General features: G+C 38.7%; 1 protein-coding gene across 2 annotated transcripts in view; it reads left to right on the forward strand.

Moving 5' to 3' along the window:
- Positions 1 to 20,763, forward strand: part of ANK3 (ankyrin 3) — a 529,049-nt gene that overhangs the window by 329,605 nt on the left and 178,681 nt on the right. For both annotated transcript variants that reach the window (XM_087824408.1, XM_087824409.1), the window contains exons 3-5: positions 15,300 to 15,401; positions 15,772 to 15,870; positions 16,083 to 16,181. In XM_087824408.1, the coding sequence (XP_087680534.1) occupies positions 15,300 to 15,401; positions 15,772 to 15,870; positions 16,083 to 16,181 (300 nt within the window). The remainder of the gene's footprint in view (positions 1 to 15,299; positions 15,402 to 15,771; positions 15,871 to 16,082; positions 16,182 to 20,763) is intronic.

Here is a 20,763-nt window from a genome sequence, read left to right on the forward strand (position 1 = left end):
TAATGCCAGAAGTAACTGCTATGCACTTCCTAAGTGATAAGTGGCAATATCTTAGTATTATAAAGTACATTTGTAAGGAACTCTGCAGTTTGTTGTTGTTGGTTAGCCAAGCTATGCAAAACTTAGTATTTGTTTCATAGACAAAGGTACCCACAGACTCAAAATTTGACTAATAATATTGCACTGGGCACTCAGAGCAACTTTATTTGCTGTCTAAGTGGCAAAGCTATCTGTTTTTAGACCTCTTCATCGGTGAGTCATGGGCCCCAATGTTTAGATGTTGTTTCCCCCAGGATACATGGGATTACTGTACAGGGAGAGTTACTACATGGATAGTATTTGGGGGAAAGAGAGGTGGGACCAGTTGACCTTGGAAGTCCCATTCAGCCTAGGAGTCAGGCAGGAAAACCTTTGGCTAAGTACTTTTTACTAGTTCAAACCATAAAATTCTGGACTACTCATTCTTGAATTTTTTTTATTTTTCAATTTTAGTTGACATACAATATTATATTAGTTTCAGTTGTACAACATAGTACTTAGACATTTATACCATATGAAGTGATCATCTGGTAAGTCTAGTACCTAACACCATACATAGTTATTACAATATAATTGACTATATTCCCTATGCTGTGCTTTACTGTTTTTATAACTGGTAATTTGTACTTCTTAATCCCTTAACCCTATTTACCCATCCCCACAACACCCCTCCAATCTGACAGCCATCAGTTTGTTCTCTGTATCTATGAGTTTGTTTCTGTTTTGTTGTTTGTTTTTTTAGATTCTACAAATACTAATCTTATGGTATTGGTCTTTCTCTGTTTGATGTATTTCACTTAATACCCTCTAGGTCCATCCATAGTGTTGCAAATGGTAAAAATTTCATTCTTTTTTATGGCTGAGTAATATTCCATTGTACATATGTACCACATCTTCTTTATCCATTTGTCTACTGATAGACACTTAGGCCGCTTTCATATCTGGGCTATTGTAAATAATGCTGCAGTGAACATAGGGATACATGTATCTTTTTCAATTGGTGTTGAGGACCTGAATAGATATTTCTCCAAAGAGGGCATACAGATGGCCAATAGATATATGAAAAGATGCTCAACATCACTAGTCATCAGGGAAATACAAATTAAAACCACAGTGAGATATCACCTCACACCTGTCAGAACGGTTTTCATCAATAAATCAATAAACAACAAGTGTTGCCGAGGATGTGGCGAAAAGGGCACCCTCGTTCATTGTTGGTGGATTTATATATTGGCACAGCCATTATGGAGAACAGTATGGAGCTTCCTCAAGAAATTAAAAATAGAGCTACCTTATGACCCAGTAATCCTGCTTCTGGGTATTTATCCAAAAATATGCAAACACTAAGATATGTACCCCTATGTTCACTGGAACAGTTCATCCCTGTTCTCGTACCCAGAGGTACTGGGACAAACATTAAATCCCAAATTCTATTTTTTAGCTATTTCCTAACTAGTTTAGCAAATTACACCTCTCTTTGCTAGTTTCCTGTTTATACAAATAGAGATGATTTGTGTGGATCTCTACACACCTCAACAAAAGATGTGTATAAAAAATAGAAACGTAGTTTTGTTGTTTATTCAAAGCAATTTATATGTTAAGAATAAGATGTAAGTATCACTGTGCTGAATCTTCGCTTACCAGCTTACTGGTTCAGGGCTGTGATCCCCGAGATCACTTAGTGTTGTTGAAGTGAGTGCGTCTCCCCGATGCTGTGGCGCAGCAGAAAGGGGAGGCGCCCTCGGTGGGCCACGTGTCGACGGATGGACCCTTCCAGGGCCGAGAGCCTGCTGGGCTGAGACCGCCGCTGCCTCGGATGAGCAGTGGAGTCCCGACTCTGCATTCAGTGTTCAGAGGGGCCTCCTTCATGGCAGAGCCACAGAGTTTCTTACAGGCCATGTTCCTGGGGGCAGTAATGGAGACAGATGAGCCCAATGACGCACAGGAGGAAAGGAGAAAGGAATCATGGAAAATGAGGCTGAAGACCCGGGGGCTCTACAGTTTTGTTCAGCACTCGCCTTCTGCCTGACAGATAGCAAAGGCCTCAGTCACGTTTCGGAGACCCTGTCATCCGCAAAACTGCCCCGTCACAGGCCAGCACCAACTGCTAACAACTTTATGCAGTCCTCAGTTTCATTCTTGTTTTACCTCAACAGGGAAAATGATTTCCTAAAATAAAGATAATTAAGAGGGCTAAAGCCTTTTCATATTAATATTCCATTTTTATGGATTAAGATAGAAAAAAGTAGAAAACTCTGCAGGGCTGTTCTATGTTCTGAATTGCTGAGCCCCTAGACGTCTGCGAAGAGACTTGTTTTTTCCAAAGTGATGTACAGCATTTCCCCTGTGCTTCTTTGTCCCAAGAGGTAACCAGAAACGTGTCCAAACTCAGCGGAGGTTTCCAGCAAGCCTGGCAATGAACATACCTGCAAAACATCCTTTCAGACATAATTTCTCCGCCTGTGCCTGCTTTTCCAGGCTTATGCATTTGGACCTTTACATTTCAGAATAACCGAGGATCAGTGTATTACAAATGTTAAGGAAAACGTGTCCCCATTGTATAACTTCACTCTTATGCAAGTAAAGACAAACTCACTGTGTCCTAAAATTCCTTGAAAGTAAAAGAGTTCATTTTGTTTTCATTTAAGTTTCAAAAATATTTTTTGGATGAAGAGCTGCAATTCTTTCTACCTCTTGTGTGAAGTAGCCTGGCTACAATAGAACTTTTCGTTAACACTTTCTCTTTTTTGCTCATTCGGGAAATACACTACTTACCATTAGCTAGCTGTAAGGTACTTTCACATTGCACAATATTATGGAGCTTCTCAGGGAAGGAGACTCATCTGTCATTTAGTCTATCTAATTCTACATGAATTCTAATTCTATCGAATCTTTCCATTCCTATCATTTACAGCATTCTACCAAACACGTAATAGTGTTAGGACATAATCTGTAAGGCACACTAAGATACCTGGCAACTTCTATAGCGTGAGGAAAGTTTTTAAAACAAAACTTTTAAGTCCAAATGGTTTGAAACTCTGCCCCACGCTAGGACAAATGAGGGCAAAAGATTACTCTCTTGACCTCATATTATTAGACATACATAGCTCTCCTCCCATGATATATATGGTTTTATATCCTTTGAGAGGCAGCTGAAACTGGCTCTTTAAAATTTTACTTTGTGTTCTCAGAAAATTTCAGACAGACCCACATAAATCCTGTTTTGTAGCTGAACAAAATCAACTTTACGTTGAGAAATAATTGGAAATACCCATCCACCCAACACCACCACCCAACATGCACTTTTTATTTTTCCTATGGGAAACATCTTTCTTCTCTGTATTTATTTTTCTTTCTAATCGGTCTCCAGAAGAATGCTGAGGGGTCTGAAATCTGGATGAGAAAAGACATCGCAAGGGGCCTGGACTCTGGATATTCCTTTTGACGTAAACCAGATCACAGTAGACAGACTTGATGAGGGGGGTGTTTATCAGTATGGCAAAGCAAATCTCTTAAAAACACTGCCTTTGTAAAAACAAAAGCCTACCAGCAACGGTATTTATTTATTTTTTAACCGATTCCCACTCCCCTCTACTTAAAGATAAAGATGGGAGTGTTGTTTGCCTTCCGTTTCAGAGGGGCCATGAGTGCAGACATCACGCAGGTTTGAAATGTGTAGCAACAGGGGCCTTTCTGGCAAAGGGCCCAGTGTCAAGATGCTAACCATGCCTAACATGTGTTAGGGGGCAGTGACCTCATTTTCAGGGATGAACTGAGGCTACTTCCAAGCACAATCCCTACAAACAAAGACAGCCTTGTAGCAATGGGCAGGAATCAGTGGAGGCAGCCCCTTGAATGTGAGTGACTTTCACAGTGATGATTACAGATAAGATAGCCTTGAGAAGTATTTTTCTTACTGCTTTATGGGTGGAAAATGTTGGTTGTTTCCCAATAACTGAGTAGCGGTTAAATTAAAAATAATAATAAAATCTTAAAAACCCAAGGCCTTCCCTAACTAAAAGGGCTCAAGTTTTTTTCAAGCATTTGCCATGCAAAAAACACACAAAATTCCTTTTTTTTTTTTTTTTTAAGATCTCTGTACCCCACCCCTGAATTCGTACCTAAAAAAGGTCTATTTGCTAACAAAGACTTAGTACCCCTTTGGATGAGGGGGGCAGGGAACAGCCTCCTAAAGATCTGAGGATTTTATTGACAGGAGACAGATTGTTACATGAATGTCACAGTTGTTCCGAGTTGCGCAATTGGTTGCATTCTTTTGAAATTGGTCAGATATTAGATCACTGTGTAAGATATCTATAAAATATCTGCGCACAATATCTTACTCTAAAATATCTGGCAACTTTGAATGAGCTCTATCTGAATGAACATGTTCCAGGATACAAGCAGTGATTCTGCTGTAGTCTAGTGGGAGGAAAAATATCCATTTATTGCCCCAGGCTCTCTCAAGTTAGTTGCCTTTTTTTCATTGAAAGTTATTTTATTCCAAATAAACACACACCACTGTTGGATTTTGAGAATTTGTGCAAAGCGGCTCCATTTATATTTCAAACAAATTGGCATTGAAATCACTAATTAATGGTCAGTGCCATAGAGGATTTAAGGGTTTTCATAAGCAGGCCCCCTATTGTGTAATTCCTCTTTCTGATTGAGAGTAATTTACAAATCTGTTTTACTTGAGTCAAAAAATTAATGGTTAATGTTACCAAGAAAAGCCCCACACCTTTGATTTCTGGCTGTAACATTTGCTTAAAGGGGAGGTGGGGACACATTGAAGAGTAAGCGAAAGTGGGGAACGGCAAATATGAAAGACAAAATTTTTAAATGGAGACTTGAGAATTTAATATTCTCTTCCCTGAAGTTAAAAGTCTGTCAGCAAACCTTCAAAATGCCTCTCGTAGCATTTCTTTCTCTTCCATCCCACCTGCCGTCCCCCCCAAACCTCCATGTCATGCAGAGCCCTGTTTTTACAATACCCTAGTTCAGTGGCTCTCACCTCTAGTTTCGCGTTAGAATCCCCTGAGCTTTGTTTTAGCAAAATGACCAAGGGACTCTGAGGGTCGGGCCTGCGTGTCTGTGTCGCTGTTGTTGTTTAATCTCCCGGGGTTGGGGGGGCTGGAGGCATGGTGGATTGACCGCCATTGACCTACAGATCTTTGTCTCCATTTCCTTCCACACTCTAATTTGCTATCAATTAATTGGGCTAAAATATAGATTTAATGATTTCCTTCCATTCCTCAAAACCCTTCACTGTCTCCTGGTATCTTTATGGTGAAGTTAAATCAGATTTATCTGCCATTCCAAACCTTCTGGGAACCTCTCCTTTTCCTCCCAGGTGACTCTCCTTTTCAGTAGAGATTGTCTGTTCACCACTCCTCAAGTCTTTTCATTTCAACATCTCCACCCACTTTCCTTCTTCTCTCTACTAAGTCCCCTCTTCTAGTCCTACCTCCTCCTGCTAGCTGTTTCCTTAGCTATACCCAGGATGCAGACATGGCTTTTCCCAGTGGGCCTACATGGGACCTACATGGACTCTCCCAACTTCCATTGGTTTCTCTACTATGAATTCTAATTTCACGTGCTGATTCCAGTCTGCACAGCTGGGTTATAAAATCACACTCCAGTCACTGCATCCTCACGGTAGAGGCCAAGCAGACGTCTCTGCGTCACTGCTCGAGTGAACCCTTTTAGTGAATGTGAACCTTAATCCTGGCAATGGAATAACCATGTAGCATCCACTTTGAAGATTTGTTTTAATTGAATCTTTAGGAAAGATGTGTCATTTATTACAACAAGATCCAGATTGTGATCTCACTTTCAGCACACCTCAGTGGAGTTTAGAATGTGGATTCAAGAAAACAGATTGATGCTTTCCAGATATGTCTGCGATGATGTACTGGCCATTCTCATTTAAATGAACATGTCCAATGTGAGAAGATCAGAAAATTGGGGTCCTTCCTGGGCCATATTTTCTGATATGTGACCAGAAACCAGGCAGTGTGGTCTGTTTGATCTTGGACCACCTAGAAAATGCTTCTGGAAATTTTTAGTGAAAGAAATTTTATTAGAGGTATCTTAGAATCTTCTTGAGAAGTAGAAAACATGATTAATTGGAGGCCTTTCGTAGAGCAAAACTTATATCACTATTTCTTTGGTTAATTTTTTAAAAATGGTTAACAGCCAAAATCATAGAGGTACACATTTGTTAAACATGTGATTTTTACCTTCAGCTGCATAAATGTATGTCCATTTGCCAAAGGTGGGATGTAAAGACGAGACCGCTTCTCTGAGTTGTAACACCATCTGTGGGAGTTATGCCTCTTCTCAAGCTTTTATTTTCTCTTTTAAAATATCAAATGTTGGAGACTGTTAAGTTCATATATACAAAGTATACCTATCAGAGTGTTTGCCTGTCTGATTGCACTAAATAAATGTTGCTGATATTTGTCTTCTATACTCAACAGATGTAAGTTCCTTTTCTTCTTTTATAGCACTCTGGAACATTTAGCCAAGAAAGGCACTAGATAGTAGGGGTTAAGAGCAGAACTCATGCTGAAGTCATGAGTTCTAATCCTGGCTCCGCCAGTTTCTACAAGAATTCCTTTCAGCAAGTTACCAAGTCTGTACAATGTAGATGCTAACTGCACAGTCTTCACAGACTTGTGAGAATGAATATGTGGCAATCTATGAAAAATGCATCATGAATTACAAGTGCCCAGTGATTGTGTCAGGACACTTGCGTGCCTTGTGATTCATTAGTCACAACAGAAAGCAGACCTTATGTGCATATTCTTTCTGTCCGTTACTGCTGAAACAAAGGCGTCATTCCATAGGTGATCCCAGCAAGCATATTAAAAGTTAAAAAATCAAGCTGTGTGCCCAAAATGAGTTAAGAAATCAGAATAGACTCAGACCCACTCCTTTATCTTCTCCTGAAGTTTGGAAGAACTCTTAATTCTGTCACTAAACTCCTCTCTGTCATCCTCTAGGGGAAAGGAGAGACAGGAAGAAACTGGAGAAGATACAAAGCAGACTTTCTTGTTACCAGTTAAGTTAGTTAAGGTTTTGCTTCTCCAGGGATGGTTAAAGGATTGGACTATGCATTGGATATCAGCATTTCTTTGTTCAGCACTTACTGAGAGTTTGTTATGCAAAAATAAGCCCTGACCAGGACAAGGACCTATCCTAAGAGATTGCAGTCCAGTCTTGATGAGATAGCTGGCATCTAAGCTGAACAGACCAAGTGCTGTAGGAGTCTGGAGAGAGAAGGGGTCATGTCCAGTGTATATCAGGGAAAATAAAAGATGAAGTGACATTTGAGTTGGACTAAGGATTTAATGGTGACTCTCTTAGGGGGTGACAGGGAGCAAGTAGTGGTGGTGAGCATTACTGTCAAAGGGGTGTCCTAAGTGAAGTCACAGTGTGAGGAAATTATGGGGCCTGTGGATAAATAACCCCTTGAGGAATAATATAAGCCATGTGCATTGCCTTTAAGATCAGAATTCATGTTTTAGTACTGGCTGGAAGTGCTTATTTGGGGGAGGTTTTAAAGGGCCTCAGAAGCTATGCCATAACAGTGATTGAATACTATGGTTTAAAAGCAGAAACATGTTTACAAATGAAGCACGTCATCAAATGCCAATATTTAAACATATAAAAGTAGATCTACCTGGGTGAAAGTGAAGGTAGACATATGGAACACTGCTTAGTCAGCCTTCCTCTTGATCCCAGTAGTCTGGAATCCTAGGGTTCACAGAACCACTGGTATTAAGGAAGGAACTGGGCTTGGTGTCAAGAAGTTATGGGTTTCAGTCCCTGCTGTTTATTTATTATGTGTGACCTTGGTCAAGCCATTTAACATTTATTTATTTATTTTTATTTTTTTATTTTAAATATGTCTTTATTTGATTTCGGACAGAGGATGTGAGAGGGAGAGAGAGAATCATTGATCAGCTGCCTCCTTAAGGTTTAACAGGAAATAAACTCACCACAGAGAAGAGTATAGCAAAAGCTTGACTGTCTCAAGTTGTCACCAGATGGAAGGGAAAAAATTCTCCCCTGAGTGTTTGTAACCACAAGGAATCCCTCATATCTACACCAGCTTGAAGTCTAAATTTGTCTGTGTAGTCTTAAAGCCTCCAAACCCTCAAGGCAAGGCTTTTCAAATAATCTGGGGTTTATACTACCACTAGGCAACTGGCAAAAGCAATCATAAATTTCTCTTTGGAATATGGCAATGTTAATCCTGGCCTGAAAGTATTCCTAAAGATTAATTTCTAAGGAAAATCAGCTCGCAATAATCACAAACCAGAGAAAGTATAAGTTGGTGCAATCACTTTGAAAAAAAAAAATTTGTCATTAACTAGTCCAGTTGAATAAGCACATACCCAATGACCCAGAATTTAAGATCCTATTTTTAAAAAGTGTTGTCTGTGTGTGCCAGGACTAGTGGCCAGAATGTTGATGGCAGGCAGCGTGGTTCATAGCAGGTCCAAACTGGAAACAACACAAATATCCATCCACTCTACAGAGATAAATAGATTGTGTTATTCACATAATGGAATATTTTGCAAGCGGCAATGATAAGTGACTGCCATTACACATGTCACCATGGATGATGCCCGGGAACACAGCATTAGACATAACAAACATGTCACAGAATGATCCATAATGTATGTTTCTATTTATACAGAGTGCTAAAACAACAAACTACATAATATTTAGCTTAGGGCAGTATACACAAATGTTAAAACTATAAAGAAAGGCCTAAGAATGATTAACTAGAACAGAAGATGTCTTTGGAGAGCCAGTCAAGGAAGGGCTCACTGGGTATCTACAAAGCTACTCATAACTTTCATTCTTGAGCTGACTGATGGGTATGTGTGTGTTTCTCTTATGATTTTTCTTTAAATTGTTCATATATGTTTTATATACTCTTTTGTATGTATGATATGTATTATGATAAATACTTTTTTAAAGGAGAATGGAAACTACAAAAGCCCCAGGGACAGAATATTTAATAGGATGCTTGCATGAAGCTTTCTGGAAGAGGGTTTGAGGGGGAGAAATGAAGGAGAAAATAGTAATCAAAGACTCACACCAAAGTTTTATTCCTGGGTGTCTAAAATAATCTTGGGACCTTTACGTCGAAATAAGGAAATCAAGGGAATTAATTACTCACATCTCTATTGTTAGCTCTTAGTTTCAGTGACAGATATTGTACATGTCCTCATTAAACATTTATGTTGCTGTTGCAGTGAGTGAATTGTGGGCATGGAAGTGGAAATGTTTTGAGTACAGATGGGTGCAATGTAGATACTGAATGGTGGGTTTAGAATGGTGGAAGTCATGGTAGTGAAGTCAGTTTGGGAATGAGCACAGAAAGAAAAGAAATGTGAGCTCTGACCATGGAAAAGGCCCATTTTCCAGTTATGGGTTGAGACAGTAAGAGAAACAAAAAGGAGTAATCAAGAGATGAGAAAAGCTAAAGGGAAGATTTTTAAGAAAGAAAAGGTGATTGGTGCTGTGAAATTGCTCAACATTAGGAGAGAACACACTTAAAATTATATAGTGTAGTGATTAGCACCAAATGGTCATTGGTGATTTTGTACAGAGACTTTATTGACCAGCAAGAAAAGCCATATGGCTAGAGACTCAAATATGAATTGGTATTAAGGGTTTAGAAGCAGTGAGCCTAAACCAGTTCTTCAAAATGATGTTTACAAAATAATTTACAAATAAAATAACATCATTTATTGAGTGCTTACAATGCACTCATACTGTTAATCACCTACATGGAATTATCTCATTTCATTCTAACAGTCAGTTACTTTATCCCCATTTGACAGCTGAGAAACGGAGGCACATGTATGTTTAGAAAGTTGCCAAAGGTAACACTGTTAGTAAGTGGAGTAGCTGGGATACAGACCTATTAATCAGTCCACTACTTTGATAAATAGAGATAGTCATTTACAGGGGGTGCTAGGTAGAAAAGTAAAAAGGAAAGATTTTTTTTAAGAAACACCTGAGTATGTTGGTAGGCAGAGTACAGGACACCAAAGGAACCTAAGGCTTCTAGGAAGGATTGTCTCACTCCTCCCAGGGTTCTCAGATAGTTGGGGAGATGAGATAAAGGAGACAGGTTAGAGGATTGGTGGGTCAGATATTAATGAGCGACAGAGTGCCCCCTGATGCTTAGAAACAATGGAACTGGAATCTACCCTCTGAGTCTCTAACCTGCATTTTTGCTGGCAATCCTCAGCCTAGTCTTGAGCCTTGAAATGAATTTGGTTACAGAATTGTGGTCTAGAGAGGATACACTTGAAAGTACCTACATATTTAATGCGATGGTTGGGTGGATGAGCTGATTAATGAAAGATGGATGAATGAGTGAACCAAGAGTTATTGAATATAAACTATAGGTCAATATTTATTAAGTCCTTTCCTAGAGCAGCGATGAATAGCCTGGACTCTGGAGTCAGACTGTTATTATTCCTCGGAAAGTCATTCATCCTTGTTAAAGCTCAGTCTCCTCATCTGTGAAACAGAGCTAGTAATAGTACCTGCTTGTATTAGTTTCCTAGGGCTGCCATAACAAACCACCACAAACTAGGTGGCTTAAAACAGAAATTAATCTCCCACAGTTCTGGAGGCCAGAGTTCAAACACAAGGTGTGAGCAGGCCAGGCTCCCTCCAGGGGCTCTAGGGGAGAATTCTCTCTTGCTTCTTCCAGCTTCTGGTGCCCCCTTGTCTTATGGCAACATAACTCTAGTCCCTGCCTCCATCTTTCCATGGTCTCTTATGTCTGTGTGTCATCTCATGTTTTTCTTTAATTGAGATATATTGACATACAACATTATGTTATTTTCAGGTGTACAATATAATTATTCAGTATTTGTCTATCTTTTCCTTGTCTTATAAGGACATCAGTCATTGGTTTTAGGGCCCATTCTAATCCAGTGTAACCTCATCTTAACTAATTATATCTGTAAAGATCCTATTTCTAAATAAGGTCACATTCTGAGGTTCCAAATGGACAGGAATTTGGGGGGGGACGACACTATTCAATCTACTATACTACTTCATAGAAATATTATAAGGACTTATACAATTAATTATATTACTATTTACTTAATATATATTGAGTTATAAGTACTTATAATAGTATATAGCATATACTCAGAGGTTTGAAGTATTAGTTCTTACTGAGGTTGCCACTCAGGATGCTTATTTTGTGCTGAATAAAATCAATATTCTAGTACAGGTGGAAATGCTGTTACTAGATTAATTCACAATAATGCTTAACTCTCTCCTTGAAGTTATTTCCTTGAAAAGCTCACATGGCTCATATTTCTTTCCTGTCTAGTAAAACGACTAAGTAGATAAGATATTAAATAATGATGAAAGACACTTTCATTTTCCAAATTCTTACTTCAGATTTTGATCATTCAGGATAAAAAGCGCTGACTGGCCTGCTTGAACTCATTTTCTGCCAACCGTCCTTAGGCAATGACCTTCTCTGTATGACTTTCCACATAGTGGAGCTCAACCTCTCATGGGACCTAATTTCCTTCCATAATAATTTGTCTACAACTGGCTTTAAAAAGGCATTGTTTTGATAGAATGCTCCAGATTGAAAAACAGGCGGTAACCTTTGAAGAGTTGCCCCCAGTTATTTGATGAAATGACAACTTGAAGATAGAGCTCGTTGGTGTTGAGCTGAATACACAATGTTTTTGAATATTAAGGAAATAAAAAAATATAGGTATTATAGGCAGAATTTGAAAAAAAGTGAAGAATCCATTATTTACTCTGCCATTTAAGCAGCACGATTTGGAAAAGTGTAAGACAGTGAGACGAAGGCGAGTGAGTCCCAATTTGTACCACACCTGGTTTGCTCACAGCCACACAGCCAGATGTTGGCCCGACTAGCCCGTCATCGATACTCACATACTCGTGGAAGCACCAGGGGGCTACATTCCTGGCAGGTGGTTGGGGGGAAAGGAGGAACTTCTTCTGGTGGTTTTTCTGTGGGCATTATTAACTTCATTTTCTAAGTTGCTGGTTTTCTTCAAATCCGATTTTATTCCCCTCTCCTTGCATTAGCTTTTCCTCCCTCTCCCTCCCCGTCTTTGAAGCATGAAGTGTTCGGTGGTCATGCACTGGCATGTGAAGCATGTCTGTATGTAGCAGAGGTCTGATGAAAGTGCAAGTGAAGAAAATAAACTGTTGTCCCTTCTCTTCCTCCTAATCTTCTCAGGTGTGAAATTAGCTACTTCTGAGAATTATTTGATTCTAGGGTCATTGGCTGAAGTGGACATAGTGAAGGTATCCACCAGAGAATTCTTTATCATCGGGGCAGGTGGTCTCAGTACCTGACTCCACAAGCAGACTGAGCCGCCCTGAGCCTCATGAAATAGTGTGCAAATTGTGTGTACCTATGCACATTTGGGTGTCTGTGCAGATTTGGAGTGTGTACGTGCATATATGTGCAATTGTTGAAGGAGAGGGGTTTGTTGATATCTTTTGTTATTCTCAAAAGAAATTAATTCCAAATAGGTAGAGAACCACTGAATTAGAAGATTTGGTTTATATCGTTCCTATTTTGTTTTGCTTTAGAGTTTCAGGTGGGAAAATTTTGAGAATATTTGAAAGGGCGATGGACAGTGTATGAAATTGCCAAACGATTTCAGATTTGGGATCAATAAATCTGAATTATCAACCTCTTTTGCAATTTCTCTAGCTGCTGTTTTTGTGTACTCAAAAGTCGGACTTTGGGATGCTCTACTCACAGTTGTTATCTCTGGCAGTTGAAGTATCCAGGCAACTGATGTCATTTGTTCCCAGAACAGCATCAGAGCCCTTCAGGGCAAATTTGCTGATGATAAGTCATTGAGCAGCACAAAGAAGATGATATTTTATGGTACAATGAGCCCTCCTCGCATAACTAATTCATTTCTAACTGAACTTACAAACCAAACAAAAAACTAATCTTCTCAAGGAGCAAACCTCTTTAAAGACTGTTTTCTTTTTCTTTCGATTCCCAGAAGATTTGGTTTGTCCTTTGTCCGATTTGAACCTCTTGTTCTCTTTCTTAACCCTCTGCTCTGAGTACATGATGTACATGTGTGACTTGAATCCCAGTTTTATTTTATCAATACCTATATGTGTCCCCCACACCCAACTCAGTGTCTTGGTTTATAATCTCTGGGATTCAGCTTTGTATCATAACAGATTCTCAACTTAAATAGCTGTTGTTATTGTTGTTGTTAATAAAGCTTCCTCTATTATTTCAGGCAATATCTTATCTAATACAATTATTTCCACACAGTTTACTTATTTATTGATTCTTTCATTTATAAAACATTTATAGGCACCCGCTATGTGCTAGGGATGCTTCTAGTTGCAGGGGAAACAGAAAGATGAATATTATACATAAAGTCACTGCCCTGTATTAGGTCAAGGCATGTGGCAATCCAGACTGTCCAAAGACTTAAGCCTATGAGTCCTACAGTCTTTAAATAAATTCATTTGCTATTTATTCAGAGCAGTGGTTCCCTACTGGGAAGACTTTTGTGCCCCTCTCCCCCGCACCACCCCCCCCCAGGGCAAGTTGGCAATTCCAGAGACATCTTTGGTTGTCGAAAATAGAGGATACTACTGGTACCTGGTTGGTAGAGGCCAGGGATGCTGGTAAACATTGACACAAACAGGATTGTCCCCCTCATCAAAGAAAATTATCCACATTAAAATGCCAGTAGTGCAATTATACTAGGAAGGATGGAGACCCTGGAGGCAGTGTCCTCTCCTTTGAGGTCCAGAGCAAGTCAGTTCTTACTAAATTGACCCACACAAGAATTAAAGACCCTTCTAAAGGATGGAATTTCCTTCATCTAAATGACATTTCCAGGGATGAATTAGCATTCCTCAAAGATTGGCTTCTTGGCCACTTTCCAGTTACCTATCCCTCAATCTGTCTCTGCTGTTCTTAAAGGCCCTACAATTTAGGGAGGAAGGACAGGTGTACCAAAAGCTATGATGCTATATGAGAAATACGAAGAGAGCTCTATGAAAGTAATGATGTGGGTGCACTGAGCAATTAAACTCTCTGGTAGGTCTGGGAAGGCGTGACAGAGCAGGAAATTAGAAGGAGGTATTTGCCACATGGCTGATAAGACACTTGCCTCTTTGAAGCCATTCCCTGCACGATCGCGTTTATAACCAGTGACGAGATGTTTGGGCTGCCATTTGGGAAAATCTTCCATATTCTTCTCCATTGAACAAGACTCCTTTAGAAATCGTGCAAGCCCCACTTTGTAGGCTCTCGTCTCACTGGCTTCTTTCTATTAAAGATTTCAATAGTAGGTAGTTTCAAATACGAAACTGTAGGTATGAGAGTTTAGTAGCAGTTCAGAGTTATAAATTTTGAGTGAATGAATTGTAGATTTGGTTTTTGTTTTTAAAATTTTTGTGTATTTATTTATTTGCTAACGCTTCTAACAGAGTTTTCTCCAGGCTGTGGCATTACTAGCTTGAAAATATATGGAAAGCACACAATCTGTGTAGATGTTTATAAATGATTTTCAAATACAATCTGTAGGAAAATCCAAGAGAACGTCATTACTCACAAGTTCCTGTTAAACTTGTGTAATAACATTAAATATATTCGTGAAGCTATTGTAAAATTGGTTGTGACAATTACAAAAGAATGGAATAGATGTTAAATTTTCTGGTATAAAAAAAATAGGGAAATTTTCATAATGTAACCATCAGGAAGTTACCGGATTTCTCTTTACTCTCTGGAAATTGTATGTTGATTGAAGGTAACTACACATTATGGAAATTTTCCTCTTTCAGTTCAGAATCAGTTATGATATCACACAGGGGTAACTTTGTACACTTGAAACTAACTTTTAAAGAATTTGTCTTTTTTCTGGTGACTTTACAAAGACCTTTCATTAGTATGTACATGTCAGAAATACAGTACAGGCACACCTCCGAGATACTGTGGGTTTGGTTCCAGATCACTGCAGTAAAGTGAGTCATAATATTTTTGCTCGTGGAAGCTCTTGCCTTTAATATGTAAAAAATATGCCTGTGAAAAGCAAAAAAATGAGGTATGCCTGTAGTTCGATTTAAAAATCTATTTTCTTTTGTTTTTACGTTTGCACTATAAACTGAGTAGTTACAAAAATGCATATTAGTCTCATTTTTCATTAAAATGTTCCTCGTTTTTATTTTAGTCTGATGCCAACGCAAGTTACTTAAGAGCGGCTCGAGCTGGACACTTGGAAAAAGCCCTCGACTACATAAAAAACGGAGTTGACATCAACATTTGCAATCAGGTGAGATGTGGTTACTGTTGTTTATTTTTCAGTTAATTTTTTAAAATCCAGACTTTAAACTCCTTAAATCTCTCACTAGATATTACCAACACCTCTCTTTTTGCCAGTGTTTCTGTTAAAGTTTACCAGCTTGAATTATCAAATTATTTTTGTTTTGTGAGATGACCATCAGAAATGTAGGTATGCATCCTTTAGTAATTAACTCCTAAAATTTAGTAAGCAATGATATTAGAACAGCCCATCTAATTTTCAAGTACTTTTATTGCCAATTCCGTGGTTGTTGGTGGGATGCTGTCTTCTGAGCTCTCGGGAGGCTGTTGACTGCTCTATATTCAACTGCTGAGTAAACTTTCCCTTCGCTTGCACTCAGAATGGGTTGAACGCGCTCCACCTTGCTTCCAAAGAAGGCCATGTGGAAGTTGTTTCTGAACTGCTACGAAGAGAAGCTAATGTGGATGCGGCTACAAAGGTACGGATCGCACATTAATGTTTTTTATGCCGCTTGCCAAATTCAGCGAGGAGTCAGCTCTCGATAAGAATCGGAGCATGTTTCTCTTGAAATACTTCTTAACTTCGTCCTCTTTGGAGACCTTATAACAGAGGGGTTCAATATTTTGTAAACTGTCGGAACACAGAGAGAAAGATGGGAATGCTGATGTATCTTGCCTTTTCATCTTACAGAAAGGAAACACAGCATTGCATATAGCATCTTTGGCTGGGCAAGCAGAGGTGGTAAAGGTCTTGGTTACAAATGGAGCCAATGTCAATGCACAATCTCAGGTAAACCAACAATTATTGTGTTATAATTTACAAATTTTTTTTTTGGGGGTCAGGTGCTTGCTTGGTTCATATATCCTCTAAGAATACAATACTTAAGAGCTATATTTAATGAATAGTTATATATTGTAGATTATTTAAATTCATATATAGGGTGTCCCAAAAAATGTATACACACACTTTGAATGATTATAAAGGCAGTATTTATTAAAATACATTTCATTTTCTTTTTTTTTTAAATATATCTTTATTGATGTCAGAGAGAGGAAAGGAAAGGGAGAGAGAGAGATAGAAACATCAATGATGAGAGAGTCATTGACCGGCTGCCTAGCCCACAACCTGGGCATGTGCCCTGACCGGGAATCGAACCCCAATCGCCTGGATCCTAGGTCGACGCTCAACCACTGAGCCATGCCCGGCTGGGCTAAAATACATTTCATTTTCAAAATTGAGCTATCAGCTGTTAAAGCATGTATACATTTTTTAGGACACCCTGTATATTCTTATATGCAATACATATGTGTGAGAGGTAGAGATTTAATTTTTAAAGTCATCCATCTATGTATGATTAGTACAGACATGAGGTTGTGTAGGAAAGCAGTCATCATAACACAAATATTCAGTAAGGACCTGACCATTTTTGAAGCTGGTCTCTTCTCAGACATTCCTTCCAGTTGAAGGCTGACATCTATCCTGGTTTGTCAGTCTACCCCAGGGTGTTGGATGTTGAACAAATTGATTACAGAACAAAACTGCAAGTTTTGCAAAAGGTGGAACAGGATTTTATGAGGCCAAGGAGAGTGATGTTGAAGAATTGCTGGGTGTACAGCTACACTGTGGATATGTGGCTGTCTGGCAGTATCCAGCCAGGCAGTATGTGAAATATTAGTATGATTTTCTGATAGATGTTTCAAATAAGAATGATTTGAAAATCAAATGATTAAATGACACACAAAAATTAGATGAGGCCTTTGGTTCTCAAGTACTTTCGCAAAATGACTATCTTCTTGCATATGCCGTGGGGAAAAAAAGTGAAAGATGTCAAGCGATCAGATAATTTTGTTAGGGAAAAGTACACTTTCTCTTTACAAAAATCGTATCTGGTTTAGTCTTTGTTCATTCTGAGATCTCATATATGAACACAGTTTTAACCTACATTTTGTTAAATCATATAAACTTGCTTTTACAATTTCTAGTTTTATCTTTTGAGAAGGTCTCAAACTTTTTCATTTCCTTTTGATCCCCATTTTAAGTGCTCTTGATTTCCTCCGCCTTTTTTATTGCTGATTATCTTTGGATAACAGGAGCCTCCTGTATTTTATGATTCCACAGAATGGCAGTGACTCCCTCCCTTGTTACTATGGCCATAGCAGTGATCACTCTGATGCTGTTAAATATCAGCGTCATGGAAAAGAACCAGAAATTTCATTCTAGTTCCCTGTGGTTAGACCTTTCTCACCTGGTCTACACCACTTATTCTGATTCCCTATGAGAGTTCACTTGGGATATTAACGCTTTTCCAGAAAGGAAAGTTAAAAAGTTGAATGTTGACGATATAGTAATTTGAGAGTGGTGCAGACCAGCTGACTACAAGAGAAGCCTCAGGCTTTTAAACCAATTTTTCTAAATGCCCTTATAACTTTTTCCTGGGAAATAACTGGCGGTAAGCTCTTAGATCGTGGAAAAACTCTAATCCATTTCATTTCCTTCCCTCCACCTCCCCCAAGGGGAGAAAAAGCACCTTCCTTCCTTTAAACATCGCACACTTTCTTGACATTGTAGAGCAGCCATCGTTTTAAACCTTCGCTGCAATGCCTGGGAGAAGCTGCAGTCGAAGTAGAATCCTAACCAGATTTGATTTCAATTTGTACACATTCCCTCGTGGTGATGAAGCGAAGGAGAAGAGCACAGGCTGCAGAATTCCTTGTCCTTTGCAGCTGTGCCTGGCATACCCCCGTACACGGTTCACAGGAGAGCATGTCTCCCTTCCCTGGACACCTGTCCCCATATGCCTTCTGAACCGCATTGCTGCGTGCGCAGAATAACTAATGAGATGACCATGCAGCCGAATGGAGTTTCCATGAGAATTCCTGGTAGAAAATTTTCTGAAGGCGCTCTTCTAAAAAACAAGCAGTAATGCCAGGAAATTAGATTAAACTCCATTTATGTGGCAACACATTAAAATGGCCCAGGAATATTAATATTCAAGAAAGCATCCCTCAGTGAAATTTTTACCCTCTAGGCAATATTTAATGGCCAGTAAGAAACAGCGCAAGGAGAATCCTTGACCTTCCTTAAATATAAAATTTTCTTACCTTGAAAATAAAAACATTGGGCAGCATCAACTTCTGATCTTATAAACTGAGACTCTGTAAAGTAAGAATTTGTACATATTATTTTAAACTAATTCTTGTCATTGCCTTGATCTTAGGTCTTAAGTTAGTTAACTCTTTCTTATATTGCTTAACATTCCAGGGATCATTTAGGTCTACCCTGAGAAAGAAATCAGGCTGAATAAATTGTGATTTAAAGAACTCTACTATGAATAAGTCCTTAATACTTGGTACAAGATACAGCAGCAAGGTGAAATTGCCATGTCAAATGACATCCCTCACTGTTCTCTTCTTCTCTGTCTTTATTTTATACTACAAGTCACCAAAAGAAGCCAAGTCTTTTTATAAAGGAGCAAAAGTATGTTTCAAATAATATTTTATCTTCCAAAGTATTCTAAAAGAACAAGTTTTCATAGTGGTGCTAACAAAGAAAAGGTTCTTTAATTAAACCAGTGTCTCCATGGTCTTTCTGTATTTTTTAATGTTTCCGATTGTGGGGACATCAGGTCCTGATGAAGTCAAACAATGGGAGTAGTCCAGAGAGAGCCTCTCTGATCTTTGACCTTATAGCTCACCTCTATATGTAAATCAGTGCAAATTGATCACCGTGCCCTTAATGTTTTAATTAAGAGCAGCACTTAACGATGTACAAAGACTGGCTCTAGGAAACTAGAATGGATACGAAAGTCTCATGGATTAAGTTTCAGCCCTTAAATTAAAAACAGGAGGACTTTCTTTTTTATTTTATTAGTTTAGTTTAGTTTAGTTTAGTTTAGTTTAGTTTAGTTTAGTTTAGTTTAGTTTAGTTTAGTTTAGTTTATTTTGGTGGGTACTAGGCAGTATGCCTCAGTACTATCTATAAAATTATGTCTTCAGATTTCCATGTTTATGATAGCACCACAATCAACGTTCAGAGCAGAAGGTATTGAAGATATTGGGTAAAATCAGACATTAAAGAGCGTACTTGCTCAGTGTTAAGCTGCTCTGCCTTTTGAGAATTGTGTTGATTGTTGCTACAGAAAAGAAAATGTAAATGGGGCACCCATATGTTCCTTTTTGGCCAGCTCGCTCTTATGGAAATTTCCTAAGTTAGGAAATTAATATAAGAACAGTGGTGAACTTTTTTCTCTTAAGAAAAAAATTGCATTTTTTGGCCCAGCTGGCGTGGCTTAGTGGTTGAGCATTGACCTAGGATCCAGGAGATCATGGGTTGATTCCCAGTCAGGGTACATGCCTGGGGCTTCAGGCTCAATCCCCAGCAGGAGGCAGCCAATCAATGACTTTCTCATCATTGATGTTTCAACTCTCTCCCTCTCCCTTCCTTTCTCTCTGAAATCAATAAAAATATGTATATATTTTTTAAAGCATTTTTTTAATCTGACCATTCTCCCAATTCACGTGCTCTTTCACAGAAAAACATGTCATCTGTAGGCTGTCCAATGACAACACATTGAATTCCTTGCCTTATACCTCTGTGCTAGAGAGGAATTGTAATGTTTATTCATGTCTCCATTTTACTCTGACTCTTGTCTACATCTTATTTCTGAGTAATTCCAGTTCTATACATTTCACTCTTTGACATTGTAAAAAGGCCGTGGCATGATCTAAAAGTTGACTTCTTAAGAATCACTCCTTGGAAGCTCCAGGTCTGTAAGAATAGTAGTATCCCCTAAATCTCAGTGCCTGATTTTGGATTTTCTTCGTATGTCATAAAGTGTTTGGTTCTGGAAGGTAAGCTCAAGAACAGCGGATGTACATTGGCCTAGAAGCCATACATTTGTAGGTAGACCAGTGTTTCTTAGGTAATCTTGAACTATGGCAAACCTTTGCCCTGAAACTGAGAATCCACTGACATAAATTATCTAGTTGATATTTATGTCTGAGAGAATAACATCTATTTTGGAATTTTTTTCTTAAAACTTGACTCTTAGCCCTGGCCAGTGCAGCTCAGTTGGTTGGGCCTCATCCTGTGCACCAAAAGGTTGCTGATTTGATTCCCAGTCAGGACACATACCCTTTTACAAATTGGTGGGTTTTTTCCTTAGCTCTAAGTCTCCCCGTCCATGGTAAGTGTGAAGTCATTTGAAATTAATATAAATTGTTTTCAAAGTAAGAACTATTTCAGATGCCTAGTTTTATGTAAAAGTATTATGGCTTTTATTTAAATAGGTAACACTTGGGAACTACAATGGTCAAATGTATTTTTCTTCATATCCTCTTGACATCTAGTAAGATTCTTTACTCATGCTAGG

Source organism: Miniopterus natalensis, chromosome 14, assembly GCF_054644295.1.
Source record: "Miniopterus natalensis isolate mMinNat1 chromosome 14, mMinNat1.hap1, whole genome shotgun sequence".
Classification (NCBI taxonomy): Eukaryota; Metazoa; Chordata; class Mammalia; order Chiroptera; family Miniopteridae; genus Miniopterus; species Miniopterus natalensis.